At 41.1% G+C, this 27,222-nt stretch overlaps 1 protein-coding gene across 3 annotated transcripts in view; it reads left to right on the top strand.

Moving 5' to 3' along the window:
* The window catches only part of dync2h1 (dynein cytoplasmic 2 heavy chain 1), a 524,787-nt gene that overhangs the window by 289,909 nt on the left and 207,656 nt on the right, over positions 1 to 27,222 (top strand). For all 3 annotated transcript variants that reach the window (XM_078222026.1, XM_078222027.1, XM_078222028.1), the window contains one exon: positions 25,912 to 25,977. In XM_078222026.1, the coding sequence (XP_078078152.1) occupies positions 25,912 to 25,977 (66 nt within the window). The remainder of the gene's footprint in view (positions 1 to 25,911; positions 25,978 to 27,222) is intronic.

Here is a 27,222-nt window from a genome sequence, read left to right on the forward strand (position 1 = left end):
TCAGGTACCCTGGCAACATCCATGGCCATCTGTTCCATAGGATAGATGTGTCTCACCCACCCCCAATACGGGCCATTTCTGTGGCATTCTTCAGCCTTTTGGAGTGCACAGAGGGATATTGCTCTTCACTACATCAGTGCATCAAAGTGCTGATTCACATCTGTTCTGTGCACACCTACATGAGCTGCTTACACATACAAGCCTCAATGCTGAAGCAGACGTATGCACTATATCTCGTACCAGAGCTGCGGCATGCAGATGTGACATTTCCCATAGACTCTGGGTGGATGAGCCAAGTTACTGTCGGAATGCAGCAGGTCATTGAAGTTTTTTCCTGCACTGAATCACTGCAGCTACAGTTTAAATCCAAGCTTTTTAGGTTGCTGCAATTGCATAACACCAGTCAGGAGAATAGAGGACTTGTCTGCTCTTCTGGAATCTTCCACCAAAATGTGAAGGTCCTGGTCAGAAAAGCATGGGGCAGCTGCACCCTCCAAGTCTCCTCTGTGTGACATTCTATCAATAAAAATGTCAGGCAAAAAAGGTGATGAGTCATTCAGATTACAAAGCTGTCATTCATTTTTGTTTATTTACATGCGCTAACCATTTTCATCACATCATCGATAACTAACTTGTAAGGTTTTGAAGAAAAAATGTCTCTGTACAAGTATTTGGCGCGATGTCTGTTGCAACTGTGACTCCAAGGTAGTATACTGTGTTCTGGGATCACTGATAGTCTACTTGTTTTCTTCCTCTTAGTCACATTATTGTGCCATGACAGTGTGCAGATGTGGTTAAGGCTTAATTGTGTGAGCGCATCCTGGTCGATAGCTGGCAAGAGGGCAAGTGGATGGGATAATGAATATGGCACTGTTCATCATTCATCCACTGACTGAGTCTTGGCAGCTAATTACATGCCTGCATGATATCTATATTAGTTGTGGTAAAAAGATGCCTCCCCCCACCCATTGCTGTGTCTTGAGAATCCATTCAATGCTTTCAATGGGTCAGTAGAGTACAGTTTGATTAGGCAGCAACAATGATAATTCTCCCATAGAGGATGCCTATGATGGGTCATCCATACCAGGGCCAGCTAACAGTTGGGTGACATTTATAGCTTTAGCACTCACCTGACAAGGCAATGACTTCTCCATAGCACCGGGACTTCACCATTGATGAACAGCCACTCAAATGGGCCTTTTTGAAGCCTGGTCTTTATCTGTTGTTGTCCAACCTATGACAGGCTCATCTCTGATCAGTAGTTGCCTGACCTGACTCTTAATTTAGCCCACCCCTTCTCACCACCGTCCCACCCGAAAATGGGAAGCTCAGGCATCATTTTTAAAAGTTGGGTTTGCGGAACCAGGAAATCTCCTGTCTGCCCACCTGCCTCGAGAGCAAAAATCTAGGCTTTTGTTTAACAAGGGGATACTAGATAATCTGTGTGGCACAATAAGTGACTGGTTAATATCAGGTACAAAGCAATTATGCTCTAAATGTCATACTTAGCATCTATACCACTGGCAAGTCTAGCAACTGCCCAAGCAATTCCTCAGTGTAACACTGCTCAAGATAACATCTCATCACATAGCTTCCTAGTTTTTACTGTGGTGCAACAGCTGGGAACTTTAAAAAAATGCCTTTACTGAACTTTTTTTGTCCTACAGAAAATTGATTACACTCACATACTTACCGATGCACCTTTTCATGAATCTACATTTTTACAATGGATGAAAAAGCTTCCTTTCTATTAATGTACAGATAGTAATTGATGCTCGGAATGTCATCATGATGGGTGTGTATCAGTTTCCCTTGCAGTATTCATAACTAATTGACCTGCCACCGATGCAGGACTAAGTTGCAATTTTTACAAAATTTGTTAGTTGGTGATATTGTGTGACAAACTGTATAATTCTTTTTGGCAATCACTCAATGACAAATGCAAAGAACTAAAAGTCCTGGCTCATTATCCAATACCAAATCCTCAACATCTATTAAAGCATGCATATATTATATTTTAAAAATTAGGGTTGTGTTTTCTTACTTCATGGAGAAAGAATATACTATGGTTTTAAGAAAACTGTTTGACGAATCTTTTGTCCAGCCACAATAAGGCAATCTGTGCACAATACAGCTACCGGAGCACACATATTGGGGGCGATTTTGAACTTGCATTAGCGCAAACAGCAACATGGCCGCAAAACCTCGTGAGAATCATAAAACAAGATTCTCGCTGGTGAGAACTCATTTTCAGATTTTGCCCACCCTTTGACCTTTTTTAATATGTTTTAATAAATTTAAATATAATTATCCAGCTTCCCCGCCATGTGTTCCTCACACATTTACAATTCCTGTCACATCAACAAAGTTTACGATTTGCTTTTTAAAAACAAGAAGCAATCGAGGGGAACCCACTCGGAGCGAACAGGTAAGCATGGCACCCAGGGAGAGGGGGATATGCCTGCACCCTGGCATTGCCTCCTGGCAGTGCCCCAGCTGTGCCGTCCTGGCAGTGCCACCCTGGCAATTTTACTATGGCAGTGCCACTATGGCACTGCCGGGGCAGTCTGTCTGGGGAGCTCCAGGGTTGGGGGGGGTTCCCTTATGTTTGGTGGGGAATTGCCTTGGTGCATGTGGAGGGAGGGGTTGTTCTTATCTATGTGGGGGTTGCCCCAGTGCGTGTGTGGGGGCGTGTGGTTCCTCTTATCCACGATGAGGGGGGGGGGGAGGGAAGTTCTTTTTAGCACAGATTGGTTTGTCCTTTAAAAACAGTGCTTTGATCTCTGTGGAGCCAGTGTTGCTGGATCTTTCAGGCACTGCACTGCCATCATGTGGGCGAAGACCACGCCTCCATGCCTCCAGATTTTTTGTGCAGAGTGCCATCATATTTGGAGAGAAAATTCACCTCCTCGTTTTCTCACCTCAGCTTGTACTCTCTGCACAGAGTGAAAAATTCCACCCATTGTGAATGTTATGTTTCCACATTTTCTTACTCATGGAGGAGTCAGACTGTAATTATGGACCATTGGAAAAGTAGGTTTCCCATTGCTTATGAAATACTCTTTGATGTGCAAGGAAACTGCCTCCTGTTAATGGTGCAGAGCATTGCTGGGACGTGCTCTCCGTCACTAAACTTGCCGCAATTCAAAGATCATCCATGTCCATTCACGTCCAAAAATCCCTGAAAGTAACTGGACAGGTTGATAAGACGGTTAAAGGCATACAATACTTTCTTCTAATAGAATATAAAAGCTGGAAGGTTATATTTGGTCTGTATGGAATAGTAATTAGGTCACAGCTGGAGTACTTTGTATAGTTCTGGTTACCACCTTACAGGAAAAATGTGATTGCGTTAGAGTGGGCATGGAGGAGATTTGCAAGTATGTCGCTAGACTGGAAAATTTTAATTATGTGGAAGAAGTGGAGAGGCTGGGGTTATTTTCTTTGGAACAGAGAAGGTTGAGGGGAGATTTAATTAACACTCAAAATTATGAGGGGGACAGAGACAGACAGTCAGACACTATTATCCTTAGCACAGAGTAAATACTCATGATGCATAGATTCCAAGCAAGTTGAGGGCAAATTAGAGAGGAGAAGAGTCATTGCCTGGAAAGATGAAAGAAGCTGAAATCCTCATCGCATTTAAAAGGGACTTTGATGTGCAATATTTGAGATGTTGTGACCTACTAGCTATGGACCAAGAGCTGAAAAGTGGGGAAATGAGATTTTGGCTCCCACCGATTTAAGTTCCTCTGCCTACCATGTTTCCAGCTGTTATAGACCTAGTAAATTGTATCCTCAGTTTCTTTCCATAGCTGCTGTCTGACCAGCTGAGTATTTCCAGGATTTTCTGTTTTCATTTAGCTCATGGACTTCTTTGTTCCAAAATCAAAACTATTTATCCAATTGTGTCTGCTGCTTCCCTCCCTTCCCAGGCCTAAGTTCCTTAACGTCTCTCAAACCTCTATGACCCTGTGTTTGCATCTTTCTTTGATTTTTGTCCTGACTCCCCTCATTGGCCTTCCAAGCTCATTTTGTCAATGAGATCCACTTCTTGCTGTCTAGACCTGTTGACCACTCAACTTTCCTTCTTAGCTCCCACGTTAGCTGTTATCACTAACATTCGCTCTTCTTGGGTGCTGTCCATTTCGTCCTCAAATTTGCCAGCATCATCCCACTCCTCAAAAAAAAAATCAACCCTTGACTCTCCCTCGGAAACTATGCCCCATCTCGAACTTCTCTTTCTTGTCCAATGTCATCAAACATTCTTTTGACTCAAAATCCGTGCCCATTTTTGTGGGAACTTCATGTTTGAATCAGGTGTGCTCCCAAATTAGTAACAAAACTCCTCTTTCTGAAGTCACAAGTGACATGCTAGTTGATTATGACGAAGGTAACCCAGCCCTCCTGTTCCCCTTGATCTATCAGAAGCTTTTGACATTCTTCTCCAATGCCTCTCTACAGTTGTCTGGCTGGATAGAGCTGTACTTGCCTGATTTAATTCTACAGCTGATAAAGAGTCACTTGGAGTGGCTTCTCCTCCTATTTCTGCACCATTACCTCTGAATCCCCAAGCATCTATCCTCAGCCACTTACCATTACTGCCCTTTGGTGACACCATCCAAAACCACAGCAGTACTTTCCACATTGTCAATTATTGTAAAAACCCATCTGGTTCACTAATGTCCTTTCGGGAAGGAAATCTGCCATCCTTACCTGGTCTGGCCTACCTGTGCCTCCAAACCCACAGCAATGTGGTTGACTCTCATATGCCCTCTGAAATGGAGGGCAGGGATGGGCAATAAATGCTGGCCCAGCCAGTGACACATACCTCCCCTAAGTAAATTTTAAAAATTCATATAAGCTGATGGCACCCAGCACTACCTCATCGCCACCTTTCTTGATCCCTCCACCACTCTAAATTGTCAAACTGCTTGCCAATATCCAGCACTGGATGAGGAAGTTTTCTCTAACTAAGATAGATGCCATTGTCTTCAGTTCCTGTCACAATCTCCATCCCCTTGACACCAGTTTCATCTCCCTCCCTGGCAATTTTCTGAGGCTAAACCAGACTCTTTGCAACCTATCTATAATCATATCTGACTCTGAGACGAGCTCCCAGTCGCACATTAGCACCATCACTAAGACCACCTGTTTTCTCATCCATAACATCACCCTTGCCCATGCCTCAGCTTGTGTACTGCTAAAACCTTACTCCACAGCTTGATTCCCTACAGACTTGGTTATTCTAATCCATTCCTGGCTGGCCTTCAATGTTCTATCATCTGAAAACTTGAGCTGATAGAACTCTTTACCCTTGACCCTACTTGCACCAAGTCAGGCTCACCTGTTTCCCCTGTTTTCACTCATCCACATTGGCTCTTGGTCATGCAGCATCTCAATTTTAAAATTCTTATCCTTGTTGTTAAATCCCTCCATAAGCTCAACACCTCCTTATCTCTATGATCTCCTCCAGAACCCTTGATCTCTGAATGCTGTCAATTGGTGAGTTAACCATTCCCAATTTTAATTGCTTTATCATTAGCAGCTGTGCCTTAGGCTCTGTACCTAAACTCTGGAATTCCTTCCCTAAGTATCTTCTTTCCTCCCTCAAGACCTTCCATAAATCCTGGTTTGACAGATCTTTTGGCTATTTGACCTATATGTCCTCACATGACTCAGTGTCAGATTTTGTTTGATAATATTTCTGTAAAGTCCCCTGGAAAGATTTATTGAATTAAAACATGATGTAAATGTAAGTTGTTGTTCTGTGGTGGAGACTGAGCCCCCTCCCACTTCTCCGTAGCAGATTTTCATATTTCTATTCTGTACCTTCTCCAATACTCCCACATGTAGCTTCCTTCTCTCCTTTCAAATGGGTTTCTGAGTGAAAGCAATTCCTTGTCATGTCCCTAAGAAGTAACTAGTTTATGGTGCTGTGTTGAAGTTTAGCATTGGATCACATCAACCACCAGAAATTTCAGACCTTGCTCACTGTAGTGAAGTTTCCACATGCTGAGAACTTGTTGAAGTACAATCGTGCTTTTTTTCTGCTTTGTAGTTTTTATATTTCTAGCAGCGTTCTTTTACATTTCCACAGGGCAAATGTGTTTGCATTGAAATGGCAACATAATTCAATTTGTGTTTGTGGAATTCAAAATAACATCTTGTGGTAAAATGAAACAGGCTAGAAATGCCTTCAGGCATAAAAGAACAAAATGCCAAAATAAAATCATGCCTCAGAAGCATAGATGTGAATTGTGCCCCAAATAAGCCTTAAGGCAACAAAGCAATATAAAATTTATCCTTATGTTTTGGTAGAACGTAACCTGCAGATGCCGTTTGATGCACATTCTACAATAATGGAAAGAAACTGGCTGGCTTGGCTGCTGGGCATCATTTAATTTACACAATTGGTGGAATTAGCTTTCAAGATATATTCTCATATTTCACACTGTTGGCATGCTGTGATTCAATAGAGTCATACAGTCATAGAGGTTTACAGCATGAAAACAGGCCTTTTGACCCAACTTGTCCATGTTGCCCAGTTTTTACCATTAAGCTAGTCCCAATTGCCTGCATTTGGCTTATATCTCTCGATACCAATCTTACCCATGTAACTGTCTAGATATTTTTTAAAAGACAAAATTGTACCCGCCTCTACTACTACCTCTGGCAGCTCGTTTCAGACGCTCACCCTCTGTGTGAAAAAATTGCCCCTTTGGACCCTTTTGTATCTCTTCCCTCTCACCTTAAACCTATGCCCTCTACTTTTAGACTCCCCTATCTTTGGAAAAAGATGTTGACTATCTAGCTGATTCATGCTCCTCATTATTTTATAGACCTCTATAAGATCACCCCTCAGTCTTCAACGCTCCAGGGAAAAAAATCCCAGTCTATCCAACCTCTCCTTATAAGTCAAACCATCAAGTCCCGGTAGCATCCTAGTAAATCTTTTCTGCACTCTTTCTAGTTTAATAATATCCTTTCTATCTTAGGTTGACCAGAACTGTACACAGTATTCCAAGTATGGCCTTACAAATGTCTTGTACAACTTCAGCAAGACGTTCCAATTCCTGTATCCAACGTTATGACCAATGAAACCAAGTATGCCGAATGTCTTCTTCACCACCCTGTCCACCTATGATTCAATTTTCAAGGAGCTATGACCTGTACCCCTAGATCTCTTTGTTCTATAACTCTCCCCAATGGCCAACCATTAACTGAGTAAGTCCTGCCCTGGTTCGATCTACCAAAATGCATCATCTCGCACTTATCTAAATTAAACTTACATTTCTCCCTTCCCCTAGAATCAAATTCGAAAATGTCTATAAAACCGTTGTTTTGGAAATCGTTCATTTTCCTCTCCAGTCGAAAATAATGTATTTAACAGGACCAAAGATATTTAAAATGTCACGTCATTTTACTCTGCTTTTCACCAAGGAATTATAATTTTACCCTGAGTAAAATCATAGTACAATCTGCTGGAGCTCAAAAAGAAATTTAAAGCGATCCAGAGTCAGTTTATACTTCTAATGGACAAGAGCCAAAAAAAAGGGACAAGATAAAACTGAAAGAAAATACATATAAAAATGCTTAAGGAATACAGATTCTGGCATTTGGGAGAGATACAATGAACAACAAAAGGTGACAAAGTAGTAAGAACTGTAAAAAAGGGATTATTGCTTGCAAAATCAACACAAAAAGGCTTAACATCTATGTTCGGAAAAAAAAGGTTGGTAGGTGTAGTATGGGTCCTTAAGTTAGGGAAAATGGAAACATATTGGAGACATAGGTCCCGCTTTTACCATCAAGTTGCGCCCCTTTTCGGGAGCGAAAACCTGGTAAAGTTGGGCGTGAGGCGAGTAGCGCGATCCGCGCCTGCCTCTGTGCTGATTTTCCCCCTTTACCAAAGCTCAAAAATGGCCGCCGTCGAGACTGTGCCGGAAACTGGCACAACGTTAATTTAAATGCATTTGCATGCATTTAAATTTGGTGGCAGGGGAAGGGGGGTCCGCTGCCACTCTGTGTGAGATCAGTGGGAGGGAAAGGGGGGAGGGGCCTTTGATCGGTCTGAGTGGTGGGGGATGGGGGATAAGGGGTCAGTAATGTTGTGGGGGTGGGGCAATGTCCGTGAGAGCCAGGAGGGAGGCATTATTTGGCCCGGGAGCGATGTGGCAGGGGATCGTTTCTCGAACTTTTTTGTCTGCGCATGCGCAGTTGGAGGTGCTGATCGTAGCTACAGGACTTTGACACGTTTAGCCCCGCCTATAGGCTTGTGCAGCGTGATTCAGAATTGCTGCTATTTTTCGGGCAGAGTGCGTATGTGGGGGCCTGAGAACGGATCTAAAAGTCGGATCTGAAACACTCCCAGTTTCAAGTCCGCCCAGCACTTAGAATAAAAATGGTAAAATAGGGCCCATAATTACTTTGTGTCAGTATTTATGTAGCAGAAGAGGATAGCATGCCGGACATCCCAAAGAACTTAACATTGAATCAGGACTAGACTCTCCAAAATTTACAGAAACAAAGCAATAGTATTGAAGAAAATGATGGCACTAAAGAGTGAAAAGTTCCCAACAGCAGTTGGCTTCCAAGTCGGAGTTTTAAAGGAACTACGTTAGAATATTGCAAATGGTCTTACCATAAACTTCCAAAGTTCTACCAATTTGTGAAGTATTCCTTTAGATTGCATATGTCACTCAGCTATTTAAAAAGGTGAGAGTGGGAATCCAGGGCATTGTAGACCAATTAATCTTATATTGGGAAAATAATAGAGCTAAAATTCAGTGACTGAGTGGATACCGTGCAAATTTTCAGTTGATCTGAGAGAGCCAACCTGGATTTATAAAAGATTGATCATGCCCCAATGTACCTGATTGAATTCTTCGGAGAAGCGATTAAAGTATTGGACAGGAGAATGTCCATGAATGTTATTTTTATGGACTTGCAGAAGGCATTTGAAATCCCTCATACGTGACTCTTAGTGACAGTTAAAGCTCATGGAATTTAGAGGAAAATTATTGACCTGGTTAGGAAATTGTCTGAGCAACAGGAAACCAAGAATAGGCATGATGGACAGGTACACTAATCGCTAGGACTCAGGTGCTCCTGTTTCCTCCCACACTCCAAACATGTGCGGGTTAGGTGCATTGGCCAGGCTAAATTGCCCCTTTGTGTTAGGGGGTCTCGCTAGGGTAAATAGATGGGGTTGAGGGAGTGTGGTCTGGATGGGATTGTGGTTGGTGCAGACTCGATAGGCCAAATGGCCTCCTTCTACACTAGGGATTCTATGATTCTAATAGTGTCGTGTCAGGATCTGTGCTGGAGTCTCAACTTTCGCTGTATTTAATGATGACTTGGATGATGGGATAGAAAGCCACAAATCCATGTTTGCCGATGAAACAAAGATAAACAATGTAGATAAAAGTACTGAATTACAACGGTCTTAATAGAATGGACAAAACTATGGCAGATGTATTTGAAGTGTGAGATGATTCACTTTGGACCTAAATAGGATAAAACAGAGTATGTTCTAACTGGTGAAAACCTGGAAGCATTTGAAGGTCCAAGTACATAGATCATTTACATGTCATGGAGAGACACAGAAAATAGTCAAAAAGGCTAATGGAACGTGGTCTTTTTGTCTAGACGACTAGAACATGTTGAATAGAAGTTATGCTACAACTATACAAAACCCTGGTTAGAACAAACCTGCAGTACTATCAGCATTCCTGGGCACAAAACCATTGGAAATATATATTGGCCCAGGAGAGAATGGAGTACAGATTTACAAGAATGATACCTGGACTCCAAGGATCGAATTACAAGGAGAGATTACACAAAACTAAAGCTCCTAGAATTTAGAAAATTAAGGGGTGATTTCATTGAAATTTTCAAGCTATAAAGGGGAATAGTCGAATAGAATAGAATAGAAACCCTACAGTGCAGAAGGAGGCCATTCGGCCCATCGAGTCTGCACCGACCACAATCCCACCCAGGCCCTACCCCCACATATTTTACCCGCTAATCCCTCTAACCTACGCATCCCAGGACTCTAAGGGACAATTTTTAACCTGGCCAATCAACCTAACCCGCACATCTTTGGACTGTGGGAGGAAACCAGAGCACCCGGAGGAAACCCACGCAGACACGAGGAGAATGTGCAAACTCCACACAGACAGTGACCCGAGCCGGGAATCGAACCCGGGACCCTGGAGCTGTGAAGCAGCAGTGCTAACCACTGTGCTACCGTGCCGCCCTTATAGGTAGAGTAGATGGGGGAGAAACTGTTTCCACTGGTTGCAGATTCTAGGAAGAAGCGATATAGTCCATACGCAAGACCCAGGCCTTTGAGGAGTCAAGTTAAAAAAACAGTTTTGCCCACAAAGGATGACAAAAGTTTGGAATGTCCTCTGTTAATGGTAATCATGTTCGTTCAATTGCTAATTTTAAACCTGAGATTGATAGATTTTTGTGAACCAAAGATATTGAGAGATATGAGGCAAAGGTAGATTTATGGATTAGATCATAGATCAATCATGATGTTATTGAATGGCAAAACAGGTTTAAAAGACTAAATGGCCTGCTTCTCTTATATTCCAATGCTTTATTGTACTTTGATGTGACTTTTTAAGCAATATTGCTAGCTGAAATTATATTGCAGGTAGCAATGATTTATTTTTCAGTGAATCGCATTAAATATTCTAACTCAAGCATATAATTACCCCTAAAGGACTACTTTATGTTCTAACCTATATTGCACAGATTCTAACCTTGACCGCACTGAACATTCTACGAATTCTAATTTATTTTCTTTGCTTTCTCTTTTGCATATATTTCAATAATCTGCTATTTTATATTACCTTGTATGAGAATAATTTTTGATACGGCGACTTGTAATGCTGAGTTATAACCCTGAAAGCAACAGAATAATAGAGGGTTAAATTCAATAGGCTTCAAAACAAGGCACTGGTTTAACTTAATACAGGCAGCGCTGTTTCAAATAATTTCAGCTGACAACCAGTGGTAATGGTGCTGTTGATTAGCTGGATGCTGAACAGGTGCCTGACATTGCGAGTGGTTGCCACCAGTTAAAAATAGCCTGCAGTGCTAAAAGCTTACCTGCACCTCTCAATGGTGAGGCACATTGTGGTTGGAACAGCTGCTCGCAATCCTGTGGGGGCTGCATCTGATCTGACAAAGACAGAAAGATGGCACAACATGAGCGGTGTGAGTTCCAAGGTATTCAGACACTGCACTGGAGGTATTAATGCAGAAGGAGCAAAGATGGAGAGATGTCCTATATCCACAAGGGGCTAGGAGGCCCTCCAGACAATACTTAGAAATTGTTGGAGCAGATAACCGTGAAAGTTAATGTCAGGAGTCAAGCCTGGTGAAGTACTGCAAGAAGTTCAGTCAACTGACATGCGTGATCAAAATTAGTGAATACATTCTTCAAATCATATCTGAACAACTGCACAACAAACACAGCCTCATCACTCACCTACCTAAAATCGTTATTAATAAGGACTCACACTGACATTCATATGCTGCAAACCACCCTCGCACAATTTATTCTGCTGTAGGCTTCATACTTTGATCCTTAGCTTGCACACACCATCAGCTATTCACTGATGACAGTTCGCCAGCATATCCTGAATCATGGGAAGAGATGGTGATGGCCATCATTGGGATGCCCACTGCTGAGCCATTGCCAGTGCCAGGCTGATACTTTAGAAGATAATGGTATCCTCCCGCCTAATCCTCCTTCTCGCAATCAATCTCTCACCTTAACCTTAATTTTCTTTTGATTTACAAGCTGCAGTTGATGTAAGCTCGCACCTCTTACTTTTCAGATATCCAATAAGTGCAATATGACCAGATAGTGCAGAAATATCAAGTTGACAGTGAAGATGAAGACAAAGCACCATCACTTGACTTCACACATGCAGGCACCAGCTCAAATACTCACACTCCATGTAATTTAGAGGATACTCTAGAGGTTGGAATTGCATGTGGTGAAATATTAGGCAGGAGAGGCCTAAAACCAGGATAGGAGGCAAGGATACCACAGGTGCCAGCTCACCAGAGGGCAAGGTTGCTCACCAGTTCTATTGCAGATTACTAATTATATATTAATTACATTTAAATGTATGCAAGTGATGGACTCTTACCTGGGATTTACTTTTACCCCTATAGATAGACATAAGCTGAAACTATGGCAGTTGAGTTAGGAAGTGTTTGCTTGTAATGAATGCTCTGTAAATAAATGTTTATAAAGGTTTAAAGATTGGCTACTGCTCTGTCCTTCACCAGTTGGAATATAACATGGCAGCAGAGAATGGTTGACCAAAGGTGAAGGTTGGAAGCTAAGTAAAATAATTTTTCAATCATAAACTACAATTCTTGACAGTATTGTGGAAAAATGGCAGTAAACAGCTGTAACTTGTTGTGGTGGGATAACCCTCTGATATTCTTGGAATCTGAACCATATGACTAGTGGAAGAATAAAGTAGACCTGAGTAATGTCCTTACTCAAAGGGTTGTACATCTGTGGAATTCTGTACCCCAGAAGGTTGTGGCTGCACCATCATTGAATAAATTTAAGGGTGAGATCTTTAGTTTCTCAGGGAATCCAGAGATATGGGGAGCTGGCAGGAAAGTGGAGTTGAAGCCCAAGATAATATTGTATGCTGGTGTAGGCTTGGCAGGCTATGTGGTCTTCTTCTACCTCCATTTCTGATGTTCTTATGTTCAAAAGGTAAAGGCATTAACTTAACATTGTTGGTGCAAAAGATAAAGTCAGAAGTACTTTGTGAGCTGGATGCCTATCATTTGGGTGGTGGTGAAGGTTTGAATCTTCTATTAGAGTTCTTGGATGAAATTTGTGGGAAAGATTAACCGTCAAATGCCTATGAAGCATGGTTGGGCTCTGATTGATTTCAGAAAACAGATGGTCATTCTATGAAGAACATACCTGAAACTTTAACATGTTGTATAAAGGCTGATAAAATTCAATTTGTTGATCCCTGGATCAGTACCAGCATTTAAATTGCTGGATTGTGCTAATGTGTTTCATATAGACAGGCTCCTGTTTTTTTACTAGTATTTGCTCCACTGATAAGGATGCTGCTACTATGCAGTGGCTACGTTAGTGGTATTTTCCACTAACAGGATGCTACTACTACCATCAGTCCAAAAAGATATTCTGCTTATCATACAGCAACATTATGGTTAAATATCAATGCTGGGAGGTTGCTAGGTACATAGGTCCCAGCAATTGGCTGAACGAATCAAACAGTTCCATCTACAAAATGCACTGCAGCAACTCGCCAAGGCTCCTTCAACAGCAACTTCTAAACAGGCAACGTCTACCACCAAGAAGGACAAGAACAGCAGATTCATGGGAACACTACCACCAGAAAGTTTCCCTCTAAGCCACACATCATCCTGACTTGGAACTGTATTCCCATTCTTTCATTGTCGTTGGGTCAAAGTCCTGGAACACCCTCTCTAACAGCACTGTGGATGTACCTATACCACATAGACTGTAGTGTTCAAGAAGGCAGCTCACCATTGCCTTCTGAAGTACAATTAGGGATGGGCAATTAATGCAGGCCAAGCCAGCAATGCTCAAATCTAGTGAAAGAATGAAAAAAGATTCCTTTTATTGTTTGGAATAGGCAGAGTACAGATCAAAATTCAGCAGCATGCACTTATAAAGCCCAAAACAAAGCATCATCTATTAGATGTGATTCCACAATGGGGAAGCACTTGCTGAAGAATCCTGAGTGCGCAAAAAGCCACACTAACAACCAATTTAAGCTTAACCAATCGAGCTTGTAACATGGCCCATATACACTTGCGAGGAGCTGCGCACTCAGTGACGTATTCTCTGCAAACAAAAGGAATGTGTGCAAGCCTTGCACATTTTTGAAATACCCAGGAGCTTGTGGAGCCTGTAGTTCCCTGTGGCTTTCTTCATGGAAATGCTTCAACTCATCAGAATCAACTTGCTAAACAATTAGCACCCTTTTCTCCTGTAGTATTACCGTTTCTACTGTTTGAAATTTGGTACTCTTGCATTTGTCTTGATAAGTGCAAGATGGAAAGCTTCAGCAACATGTCTGCCTTCTTAACAAAGCATTTATCCTTCTCATACCTAATGTTGGTGGCTGAGATTTCAATAACACGCAACAGTGTGCTCAGACACATGTTTTATAGACTCTATCTTGAAGTCCAATTGTTAATTTCTTGTCACCACATACTTAATCAATTGGTTGAATACGCTTGCTGCCTTTTGATGCACGAATTTAGCTCAGCATAAGATAGCCAATATAATCGATACTAGGTTCCAAAACCTATGTCGAACTTCTGGCTTGAAGTTAAAATGTTGAAACTGTGTTGCAATTAGCATACGATGAGTGGCTGCTTTAGATTGATAGGTAGTCCAAATTCATCGGGAACTCGCGAAAAGTTACTGAAAAATTGATTTAGTTCCATTTCACTCTGATGAGCACTTCATTGTCACCGAAAATTAAGTTTCAATAATAGGTAACAAATTCTCCATTTTACATATTGCTCTTAGGCATACAATATTACAGATTGAAATAATATGTCTTCAGCACCAGATGAGAAAGCACAACTAAGTAGCAGAGAGAAGTGAATGCTAAAGGATATTGATGCCAAAATACATCCCTGCTCAACACCACTGCAGATTTCAAAGCTGTCAGTCTGACTATCATTGTACTAGATTGTGGTCTTCATATCAGAATGGAAGAATGTCAAACTGAGGATGACTGATTTTCTCCAGCAATTGAAAAAGGCCCTTTGTGCTGACCAGACAAAAGCTTTAGTAAAATCCCTGCACTGATGCTTTCCTTGCAGCTGCCTTCGTAAAATATTCATTTTGATCATTGACTGATATGAAAGCCACATTGACTCTCTGGATAAATACAGTCATCGCTGCCTTTTAAAAATAATCTTGTCAGTAATGCTAAGGGAAGAAATTACCTGCAGGTTGGAGTATCTTCCTTCTGCTTTGTTTTCTTGCAACAGAACAACGTTGGCATCCTTCATGACTCATGAAGTCCCTCATTGCTCTCACAGGCAATCAAAATATTTTGCCTTTTTAAATTAAATTGTTGATGCTCTCATTAAATTTGATATTTGGAAGCCTGAGGATCACACTTAATAATGCTTCAGAAACACTGCTCTAGGTTTTAACTTAGCTGACCCTCCAGGGATGGTGGAATTGATAAGGCACGGGAACCTGGAAGTTATATCTCGGTGATACAGAGGATCTGGTATTTTAAACTCTTTTGAGAAGTTGAGCAGAATGCTGAAGTTGCACATGGTCTATTCAGCCTGTGAGTCCAAGCATGGAGTAAAGATACTGAGATTTCTGGAGCGAGCTAAATAATATGGTGTTGGTTTTCATGATGTTCAACTGGAGGAAGTTCTAGCTCATGCATGATGATATCAGGTAGGCAGTTTGACAATGCAGAGATGATTTTAGAATTGAGAGTGGTGATTCTGTCAGAGTACTAATGGAAGCTGAATTACTATTTATGGATAATGTTCCTAAGGGCAACACATACATGAAAAAAGCAGAGAGTTGAAGATGAAACCTTGGGGTTTCTCAAAATGGACTTTATGGGAGTTGCTGGAGAATTCATCAGTGGATGTATATTAGTTCTGTTAGCGCAAGCAGCAGTAAAATGATAGAAACCCAAAGATGATCCACAGATGAGAAATAGTGGAGGAGAATGGAGCATTACAAAGAGGCCGGGGCAAAGAGGTTTAGTGCCCTGAGCTTATAGCCCAAGAGAAAATCATTTGTGTCTTTTAAATATGACTGCCTTGGTAGGTTGAAGAGAGTGGAAGGTAAGTTGTTGGATTTAATAAAGGAAGCTTGGAGGGCTAGGCATGGAATTTGTTAAGAACATAACATTCAAAAGACCTCGGAGAGGAAAATTAGGTTAGAAAGGGGAAGCCATGGTGAGTGGGTGACCTGCCTTGATGTGGCGGCAGTGGGACGGCCAGCAGACTTTAGCAACTGGACCTCAGTAACATCCTTCTGGCCAGCTGCATACTAGCAACAGGTAGAAAGAGGCAGCTGGCGAGGCAGGGGAAGGGGAGAGCCAATTGTCAGCAGAAATGGCCAGAAAGAAGCAACTGTCTAGTGGAATGTGAAATGCTGGAAAGAGCCCCAAAGCTTCCTGCTCCTCTTAGCCTGACAAAAGCAAGCTTAACATAGAAGCATATAAACTTGGAGCATGAGTAGGCCATTTTACATGCTTTCTGCTGATCTGATTTCACTGAGCAGGGGAGCCACAACTTGTCAGTCAGTGGTTAAACTAGAATCCTATGTACATCAGAGACCTGATTTGCATGAATGTCTGATCCAGGCCAGTGGCTTGACTGTCTGAATAAATAGCCATATTGAAATCACCATGGAAATGAAATGATGCAGGAAATTAACTTGCCTGGCAAGGAGAATTGAAAATTTCCCCCTCGTTTATGGCACTGAATAGCTTTAACACTTTTTTTTAAAACACTGACACATTTGAAAGTACTCATATACTTCATTCAAACCATGGAAGAGGTGCTTCACAGACTTGGCAAGTGATTTCCTTATTATCTTTTCAATTTTCTTTTAAAATTTGAGTCCGGAGAAGCATTGATTTTAAGTCAAGTATTAGTTAAGGTGTTCTGGAAGGTTGATTAAAAGATTGTAAAATGGCTGATTTGGGTGTGCATTTGTCATCCTGGTGTGGTAAGCGCAAGGCAGTAGGAAAAGTGCAAATTTTTGTAATATGGTTAAAAATAATCACAGTATATAGAATTTTCTGTGGAATTCATGACCTGCTAAGAAAATCATTAAAATTATAGTGTTGAAAGTTAAATTTCTGACAATATGATTTTGATAGTGATTCATTAATTATTCTCAAACAAAGGCATTCTCTTTCATATTATGGGAATCTCTTTAAATGCTTAAGAAATTTCCTGACCCACTGGATCAACCTTGGTAAAATACCCTAAATTGTGTGATTTTTGCTTGGGGGTTAGGGGAGATGGGGTGGTTGGGAGATGGCACAGGATGGAGTTGAGCCAACCGAACCAGGAAGCAGAGCATAGGCATTCATGTGGGCAGGTGAGTGCTGAGACAGCCTGGTTAGAAGGCCCACCTTGGTTCTCTAAGACTTTGTCCTAGCTGGTTCAGAAGCTGTTACACTATCTTGATCTCACCCTGCACTCACTCCCTTGGCTCCTCATACACATCTGTCAGTTCAATGCCAACTTATGTCCCCCACCCTAAACCCCTTTAGGTCCTTCATGCAAACTCATGCTCCCTCATGCTCTCCATATCAATTCATGCCCCTGTGTCAGTTTATGTGCCCCTGCCAACTCTATGCTAACTCATTCCCCTCATGCCACCTCCATAACTACTCACTCGGTGTCCCAAACCTCGGGAGCCATATGGAGATGAAGCAAATAAGCTTCCAACAATCTAATACAGCTCACACCCTTTCAGACTTGATAGTGAAAAAAGCTCCCATTTATAAAATGCAGTCAAAGCTCTTAATTCTCCTCAAATGGTTAATCTCTTATACAATCAAACACACTTTATTGGATCCCATATCAGAGGTAGCTAATTCTTTAATACACATTTTAAACTGCCAATTAAACATGAACGCAGAAACCCCTACTGAGATAATTGTAGCTTTTGAAACTCAACAAAACATTCTTTGTGACATAATAATAGCTCTTGGAGAAATGTCAACAAAGAACTCTATTGAAGCTGATGACCAAATGTTATTTCCAACAGAGGATGTTGTTTAACTCAGTGAAAGTTACAGCCTGTTTTTCTTTAAATAAATTAAAGAGCAGGGCAATCATAGAACTTCAGATCCAGATCATCACAATTGCACAGACCTTATCCACATTTCAAAGCATAAATGTCTACTTTATCAATTTATGACTCCCACTCTGCGGATTAAGAACCTTGGACCAGTCCAAATGCGGTCTGTTTGAACTCAGCACCAAGATCAAATGGTCCTGCTGAGTTTGGGTTTCCTTTTTGGGTGAATCATGCCCTTATTGGCAAAAATTGAGTCAATTGAAAATTGAACCTATCAGGACTACTGTATCGCCTGCTATTTGGTTCACGGAATTGGGAAAATCTGGCCCTTGGTCTTTAGAATTGATAATGACTGGAAGTGATTTGCATAGAGCAAAGTATAAAGTGCAGGATTGTGACCTTGACTGTGACCTTGTGAAGTTAATACTGAATCAATCTTCTAATTGAGATGACAAGTAATTTGTCAAGAAAACAGCATTGTGGTACAGAAATGGTGAGAGGAGTCATCCATATGCATTGGAAAAACCTGATTTTGTAGTAAAAGAGTCAATACACTAATGAAACATTAATATACTGTATCAATATTGCATAAGATAACTAACCCATTGGTAATTAATTCTTGAAATCAATTGTTCTGTTAAGGGCATTAAAAAAGCAAACCAAGCACTCGGGTTTATTTTTAGAGGAACAGAATTGAAAATGAGAAAAGTATGTTAAACCTGGATTCAATATTGGTCAGACCACACTTTGAATACTACATACAGTAAGATACCCTTAAAGTTGCCTTGCTTAATGTTGTGCTTTTGCATGATCAGTAAAATAGTGTTAGGATATCCATCTAACATTGTTTGCCTCAGACAACTTCTTCGGCATGGGGCGGCACAGTGGCTTGCACTGCTGCCTCACAGCGCCAGAGACCTGTATTCAATTCCCGGCTTGGGTCACTGTCTGTGTGGAGTTTGCACGTTCTCCCCGTGTCTGCATGGGTTTCCTCCGGGTGCTCCGGTTTCCTCCCACAACCTGAAAGATGTGCTGGTTAGGTACATTGACCTGAACAGGCGCCGGAGTGTGGTGACTAGGGGAATTTCACAGTAACTTCACTGCAGTTTTAATGTAAGCCTTACTTGTGACTAATAAATAAACTTTACTTTTAATTTTCTGTGGACTGTCAGCTCACAAAGCCTTTCCCCCAGCACTTCCACTTTTGCCCTCAGTGCCCCTTCCCTCACTGCTGCCCATGCTTACAGGCTTCACCTCCCACACTTGTTCACAGGCCTTCTCTCACACCTGCCTCACCTTGGCCTCACCGCAGCTCCTGACCCCCACCCTGCATCTTGCCCCTCCTAGCAACACCTCTTGAGCCTACTCTTCTCAACCCTGACCCACCCTTCCTCTTGACCCCACCCAACCTCTTGAACCCACCCTGTCCCATCTCTCCCTGCCCTATCCCACCTCTTGCTCCTACCCCACTCCACCCTGCCCCCTGCCCCACCTTTTGTCCCTGCCTGCCATGCCTCTCCTCTCGTCCCTGCCCATACACAACTTCTTAGGCTCTTGGTCTGTTGTTCTCCTTCTGCTTGCTGCTTGCTCCACTGCTGCCTTCGCTGCTGGCTTTTGCCATTGCTGAACGCCCACAGAAGCTCTTTGCTGCATCTAGTGGCAGAAGGTAGTCAGTACCGGTAGTTCTGAGACATCTGCTGATAACCACACCGACAAACTTCTCTAATTAGATGGAACCTGGTAAATCCTAAAGTACTGTATAGGCACCTGCATGTTGAGTGTACTTTTTGTTGGATACTGTATTGTATTTCTTCCATACTTAGTGAATATTGAAAGCAATGCACAGTGCTGCACCTGTATGGTACAGTATTTCAACTTGTACATCTATTTTTCTCGATGAGAAATGTCTGATGGAACCTAAGTCTGGCTTTAATATTGATTCCTGTGGGAACTATGATTTACTTAAAGTCGTTTCACTTAAAGTTCAAATTTCAGGAACACATCCACAACTTTAAGTGAAGAATTGCTGTACAGTTCTGGTTGTCATATTATCAAGGGTATATAGAGGCATTAGAAAAGGTGCAAAAAAAATAGGAATTGTCCCAGAACTGCAAGGGAATGATGAATGGACTTAATCTCTTTTTTCTGGAGGAAGGAAGGTTGAGGAGTGGCCTTTGATGTTATGAAATGTTTTGGTAGAGTTTGACAGGGAGTTCCAGTTGCAACAAAGAACAAAACTAGAGGTGTTCATTAAAATATAGTTACCAAGAACTCAAATGGGGAATTTAGAAGAAACTTCTTCACCTAGAATGTAGAGAAATGGAACTCACTAGACAGCAGCTGAGGTGAATAGTATAGAGGTAATAAACTGAAGAGTTATGCTAATGGAAAAGGATGGGAAGAGACTTGAGTGGTACAGAGCATGCATGGACTGGTTGGACTAAATGGCCTCGTTTTGTGTCGTCTCTTCTGTAGAGTAGTCAGATTTGTTGGTTTATTACAGCATAATGGTTCTGCTCTATTCATTTGGGTTGAATGATTTTTTTACCTTAGAATATTATCAGGTAACAATAATCATCATTGATCTTCAAGCTTCAGATTTAACATTCCCTGAGAATAACTGTGGGCAGCACTTCAGCACCAATAAGATTTAATTGATCACAGAGATTGTGTGCAACCAGCTGAGTGAGGCGTGTTGAGCAGCAATTAAATGCTGGCATTCACAAGAGTGATTGTGTGCAGTGGGTCATCCTGACAGGCTAAAGCTGTTAATTGTCTTTCCAGATTAAATAGGCAAAAGTGGAAATCTTCTGTTTAGTATTCATTTTAGGCTATTTGGATTCCGAAGTAGTACTACCAATTGTTAACTATACAAATATGACGGTTTAGGTGGTTGATGAAAAATAACATTATGTATCTTTTGGCATATGTACTAATGAAGCTAAGGTTAAGTGGGCCTGATACAAGCACATTTACACAAGTACATTTTCCAATTCTGTCATATTTTCATGACAATACTACGGTTGATTATTTAAAAAAATGAGTTTGAGCATAATGACCTTGAATAACCCTTTGTAGACTAAATTGGCTTTTTATTGAAAATTATGTTGTACTCTTGAATGTGAAGACATGGACAGACTTTTCACTCCCATATGGGGTGAAAATGGAGGCTGGTGGATATGCAATCTCCATCCCGTCCCTGAGGTGGGATCGGGGCTGGAAGGGCTCCTTACCTGCATGCGGTGCAGTTAGCCAATTAAGATAAGTGAAAGATAAATTAAGGCCAATAGTCAGTCTGGTGGGAATTTTCCAAATGGCTTGCGAGCATCTTTAAACCTGTTGAACACAAATTTCTCAATATGTTGATTTGTGTTGTGGGGTACCGAGGTGACCTGTACTGTGAAGAAAACTTAGACAATCCAGGACTCACAAAGTCAGCATTTTCTGTATAAAGATGTAACTTTATTAAACCAGTGGCTGCCAGAAGATCATCAAAGGGTTAAATGGCTCTGACATAGAGCGACAGAACCTCTCCGATGATTCCAATAATACATTCAAAAAAACAGATCAATTGTAGATTTTTCTTATCAATCATTCCTGGCGTGTAATAACTTTAAATCATCTTCAAGATACACAAATCAACAATAATACCTGTCAAATACTTTGGCCAATCGCATTCTACTCCTTAAGATAATAGTATTTTATTAGTCTGTGAAATCCAGAAGCTAACTCCTGTTTTGACTGACCTCCACACCCTGGTTGCCTAGAAACCTAAGATGCTTAGCCCATAGTTCAAATGACATTCTCACGGGTTCCCTTAAAATTCATTATCTAACCAGACACCAAATTTGGGCACCAGTCCATCTCGTCTAAACAGTGAATTAGCCCTATTCCTCAATTACGATTAAGTGTTCTAACTGTTCTTCCATTCAAAATTTTTAGTTGATAAATCTTGCATATTTCCGAGGTTCAAATATTCTCTTGAAATATGACTTTGCCCTAATGGTCTTTAACACGATTTTTTGTAGTAAAATGCTTTTATAACCGAAGTGTACAGTATTCTTTAAAATCAATTATAATACATTTAAATGATCAGCATTTATGTTTCACAGTCATAATCACTTATTTGAATCAATTACTGCATCTCATATGTGTAAATTGCCTCTTGTTAGCTTATTTTAAAGTCATTTAACTGAATGCTGCTCATTCTGTCAGTGCCTTAATGTGTACTGATTTTAAAAATCTCACTAATCCTTTACCCCACTTCAATTTGTAAAAACAATATCCCTTTCTGCATAGTAATAAACTATAAAGTATACTTGAAAGGAAATTGACTTGTTTTTCACCAAGATTGAGATCATGATTATCTGCCTCTGCTGCTTCCCTCCCTTTCACCAGCCCATCAGAATAAACCTCCTCTCATACTTCTTCATCCCATACCCTTGAACCAGCTTCTTTCTCAAATTTCTCTATTTTCCCTAAATTCCCTTTCAAGCTCCTCTTATCCATACGACCTAGCCCCCTGTTTCCTCGACCTTAATCCCATTAAACTGCTGCATGACCAACTTCCCCTCCTGGTCTGCATGTTAGTTGCTATTATTAATATTTCTCACTCTTCAGGCACTATCCTTCTCTCTTTTTTAAATGTACCATAATTACCCTCTCTCCAAAAAAAACCCCTTGATCCCACTGTACTTGCAAATTGCCAAATCTTCTCCAATCTCCCTTTCTGCTCCAAAGACCTTGAAAACGTTGTTGCCTCTTAAATCCGTGCCTATCCTTCCTGGAACTCCTAGATTGGATTTAACCAATCAGGGGTCCACCTCCATTTCAGTATCAAAATGGCTCTTATCAAAGTCACAAATGACATTCTATATGACTCTGATAAAGATGAACTATCCCTCCTTGAACCTCTCGACTTGTCTGCAGCTTTTAACATGGCTAACTGCACCATTTTGCTCCAATGCCCCTCAACTCTTTGATGTGGAGATGCCGGTGTTGGACTGGGGTAAACACAGTAAGAGTTTTAACAACAACAGGTTAAAGTCCAACAGGTTCATTTGGTAGCAAATGCCATTAGCTTTCGGAGCGCTGCTCCTTCGTCAGATGGAGTGGATATCTGCTCTCAAACAGGGCATACAGAGACACAAAATTAAGTTACTGTGTAACTTGTACTGTGTAACTTGATTTTGTGTCTCTGTATGCCCTGTTTGAGAGCAGATTTCCACTCCATCTGACGAAGGAGCAGCGCTCCGAAAGCTAATGGCATTTGCTACCAAATAAACCTGTTGGACTTTAACCTGGTGTTGTTAAAACTCTTACTGTCTCTACTCTTTACCAGCTGGGTGGGACTGCACTCATCTGGTTTAAGTCTTATCTGTCTAGTCATGTGCAATGGCCTTTCTTGCTGCTCCTACATCATTACTTTCATTGTCTCTCAAAGATTTGGTCTTGGCCTGCAACTATTTCTCATTGACATCGTGGCATCATCTAAAAGCGCAGTGTCATTTTGTACGCTGCGAACACTCAACTCTGCCACATCACAACCTCTCTTGACTCCTCTGTTTTTGCTACATTATGGGCTGGATTTGCATGCCTCAATCCATTCTACAAAGGAGGTGGAGGGCTTTAAAAATGATTGAGAGAACCTAATTCCCGGATTCCTATGGCAATTCCAGTTTCCTTCAATTTTTGCCAGCATAAAATAAAGGTGCGGAGAGCAAGCCCGCTTACAGCACTCTATCACAGGTGTGGGCATTTCAGAGCCCCAGAATTGTGATGGAGTCAGGCTGCAATAGATACAGTTCATGGTTCCTTGGAATCATGTACCATGGGGAATCCCTTGTCTGAAGCGGGAAATCTTTTGACAGGTAAGTTTAAAAAATAAATGGTTTATGATTGTATGTTTTTTAAAGTAACGTTTAAGGCCTTTTGTACAGTTTTAATTTTGGTTTCAATGCAGTGATTGGTCATAGGATTCAGTCTTTAAAAGATAAGAGACCATTAAATTTACTAGCACTGTGTAGGGGTTCAGATGCATTAAAATATTTTCTCCAGTGGATAAAGCCATCTTCTGCATTCTACAGTATGGAGATATTAATGTATGGAGGGAACTCTGTGGTTTGATTTTCACATTGATTTAATGTCCTGATACCTGTTGTACCTTTGAAACACTCTTCTAGTATCCATAGATACAAGACTAAAGAGCTGTATAATAAAACAGAGAAGTCTTTGAAATGCTCATGAAATAAAAGAAATTGGGCATTCAACATTCCTTTTACATTCTCATTAGCGATCATTCAGACATTACCAATGCAAGTCCTATTGAAGAAACCTTTAATCCGCTGAACAGCTCTTATGCAAGTCCTGTTAAAGAAACCTTTAAACTGCTTAACCACTTTTAATCCTTTCAAAATGAACACATTGGATTTTGCCAACTGTATCAAAAGCAAGCTGAATAGATGGTGGGACATCAGTTTTGCCAGATAGCCTCGTTATGAATGCTTGATGGAGTTCTAAGAATGACTAATGGATGCAGTTCAGTAGGGACTGATTTACACAGCTGCAAAGAGGACTGCTGGCTTTAGTTTGGCAGTTTTATGAGATTGTAATAACTTTATCTTTCCTTGAAGTTGTTTTTCAAAAGCCTCATGTTTATTTGGACAAGTTTAACAGATATTCAGTGGATTAATGGTTTCTTCAGTGGGATTTTCACTGGCTGCGTTTGTTTGAAAATTTCATGAAAATGTAGGAGGTGTCATTTTTTTTTCAAAGATAATGTCAAATGCCTGATTTTTAAACATATTTTAAGAGCTTTTCAAGTGAGTGGGCATGGGAGGGAGAGGAGGGACATCATTGGGCATGAGGGGTCATGGGAGACATGAGCGGGCTTGGAAGAGGCATGGGGTGGGTGGGGGGATGAGGCAGATCAGGAGTAAAGGGCCTAATAACCATGACTAGAACTAGGCCAATGTACCAATTAATGGAGGCGGGTCTTCTAACCTGCTGCTCTCAACATCCATCTGCATTTGTTGCTTTCTTAGGCTTGCCTCAGGAGGCAGTGACCCTAACTCCAACCCATGCCCACTTACCTGACACCTTGTGGGCTGTCACTTGCCAGGTGGGATTGTGGAGTCAGGAAAATGACTGACTCCTGCCTCAAGGACATAAATCCAGCCCTAACACAATACTTATCTGATATTGAGTACTGGATGAGCCTTCAAATACATACTAGGAAGATTGAAGCCATTGTTTTCTGTTCCCTAGCCATTGTCTGCATCCCTCTCCCTGGCAACAGTTTGGGATTTAACTGGATCTTTTGCAACCTTTGTGGAATATTGACCTCAGTGAACTTCTGACTACATATTTGCACCATCACTAAGTTTGCCTATTTCCATCTCTGTAACATCACCTGACTAAGCACTGCCTCAGCTAACTGCTGCTAAAACCCTCGTTCCATTGTTAACTCTAGGCTTAACAATGGTTAGTCTTCCAAATTTTACTCTCTGCAAACATTGTCATCCAAAACTCTGCTGCTCATTTCCTTGCTTGTGCCGAATCCCAATCATCTGTCACTCCTGTATCTGCTGACTTATATTGGCTCCTGGTCAAGCAAAATATTAATTTAAAAATTCTCATCTTTGTTTCAAATCCCTTCATGGATTAGTCCCTCCCTATCTCTATAATCCCTTCCTGCCCCACACTCTCTGAGATACCCACAGTCCTCCAATTCTGGCCTCTTGTGCATCCCGAATTTTAATCGCTCCATCATCGGTAACCATGCCTTCAGCTGCCTAGGGCCTTAATCTCTGGAATTCCCCCGCTAAACCTCTCCGACTCTCTACCTCTTTTACTTCCTTTAAGACACTCCTTAAGACCTACTTCATTCTCCAACTGTCTTAATATTATCTTATGTGACTTTATAATGCTGTGAAATATTTTATTAAGTTAAAGGTGCTACATAAATGCAAATTGTTGTGGTGAGGAGTAAAAATGTTCTTCAGTTTAATTGCCAAATCTTTTATAGTTGGTTCCTTTTTTTACAGGCTGATCAACTTATGTTTGCTTTGCATTTTGTACGTGGAATGCACCCAGACCTCTTTCAAGAAAATGTAAGCAATAAAAATGGATCTTGTTTACTACAGATATTTGATTAGGTGTCATTCTTATTGGTTAAGCAATTCTGGCAGTGACCATCATGTTTTCTGATATCATAGAGATTTTAGCACAGAACAATGATAGTTGACCCATTGTGCTTCTACTTTATCTATTTCACTGATCTTCCACCAGACCCTTTAATATATCTAATTTCTTCTTAATAGTTATTTTGGCCAGGCTTCAGTAACCACTTATGATGATGCATTCCATATTTTAAGAACCTGTTATATGATAGAAGAGTTCAAATTTCTCCCTCCAGTACTATTCAATTTATGTCCTTCTGGGAAATATCCTTTCACCCCACTGACCCGTTTCAACTCCTTCAAAATTTTGAACAAATTAATCAGGTGGCTCCTTCACCTTCTCTGCTTCATTTTTTGAGCTTTATTTTTCAAGTCCCGCATCATGCCTACAGTGTGTGATCGAGCATCTCAATGAATCTCTGTTGAATGTTTCCAGAATGAGTCACCCAAAGCATACTTAAATGATCCCTCTGTTTATTGTAGGCAATCAGCAGTCACCTGAAGTGATAGTCTGTTTTGGATACTGAAGATGTGTAACAAAATCTTAGAAATTTCTTCCACCAAAAACTTTTATGTATAAATTAAATAAGATTTGCTACGGGACACCCATCACCACACTTTTTCCTTCCCGAAACCGCTTTTTAAAGCTATCCTGTGGTATCTACCCTCCAACCATTTTGTTAGCTCTGTTTACAATTTATCCTTAATTCCAGAGGCCTATGCTGGTAATTTATTCTCAATAATTTGTATGTTTTCTATTATAGTCCGGCAAACAGCAGCTAATATGCTTAGTTCTTTCTTTGCCATTTAGATGAGCACTTGAAATGCCAAAGCATACAAGGCTATGGACCAAGTGCTGGAAAATGGGATTAGAATATTATGAAGGAAAATGGGATTAAAATGCTTGATGGCTGGCACAGACACGATGGGCCAAAGGGCCTCCTTCTGTGCTGTAAGACTCTATGGGCGGAATTTTATCAGCACGTCCGCCCGAGGTTCGTACGATCCTGCCCGAGGCCAACAGAGAATGCCGTTCTCTGAGCCTCGCCTGCCCCCGGAATCGAGGCGGGTGTGCCGGTAAAATTCCGGCCTATGATTCGATGGCTGATTATCAACCTTGCTGCTGTCATGTAATATTTCATTGTGTTTTTTCTTTTCTGGCAACCCCTCTTCAGT

Source organism: Mustelus asterias, chromosome 10, assembly GCF_964213995.1.
Source record: "Mustelus asterias chromosome 10, sMusAst1.hap1.1, whole genome shotgun sequence".
NCBI lineage: Eukaryota > Metazoa > Chordata > Chondrichthyes > Carcharhiniformes > Triakidae > Mustelus > Mustelus asterias.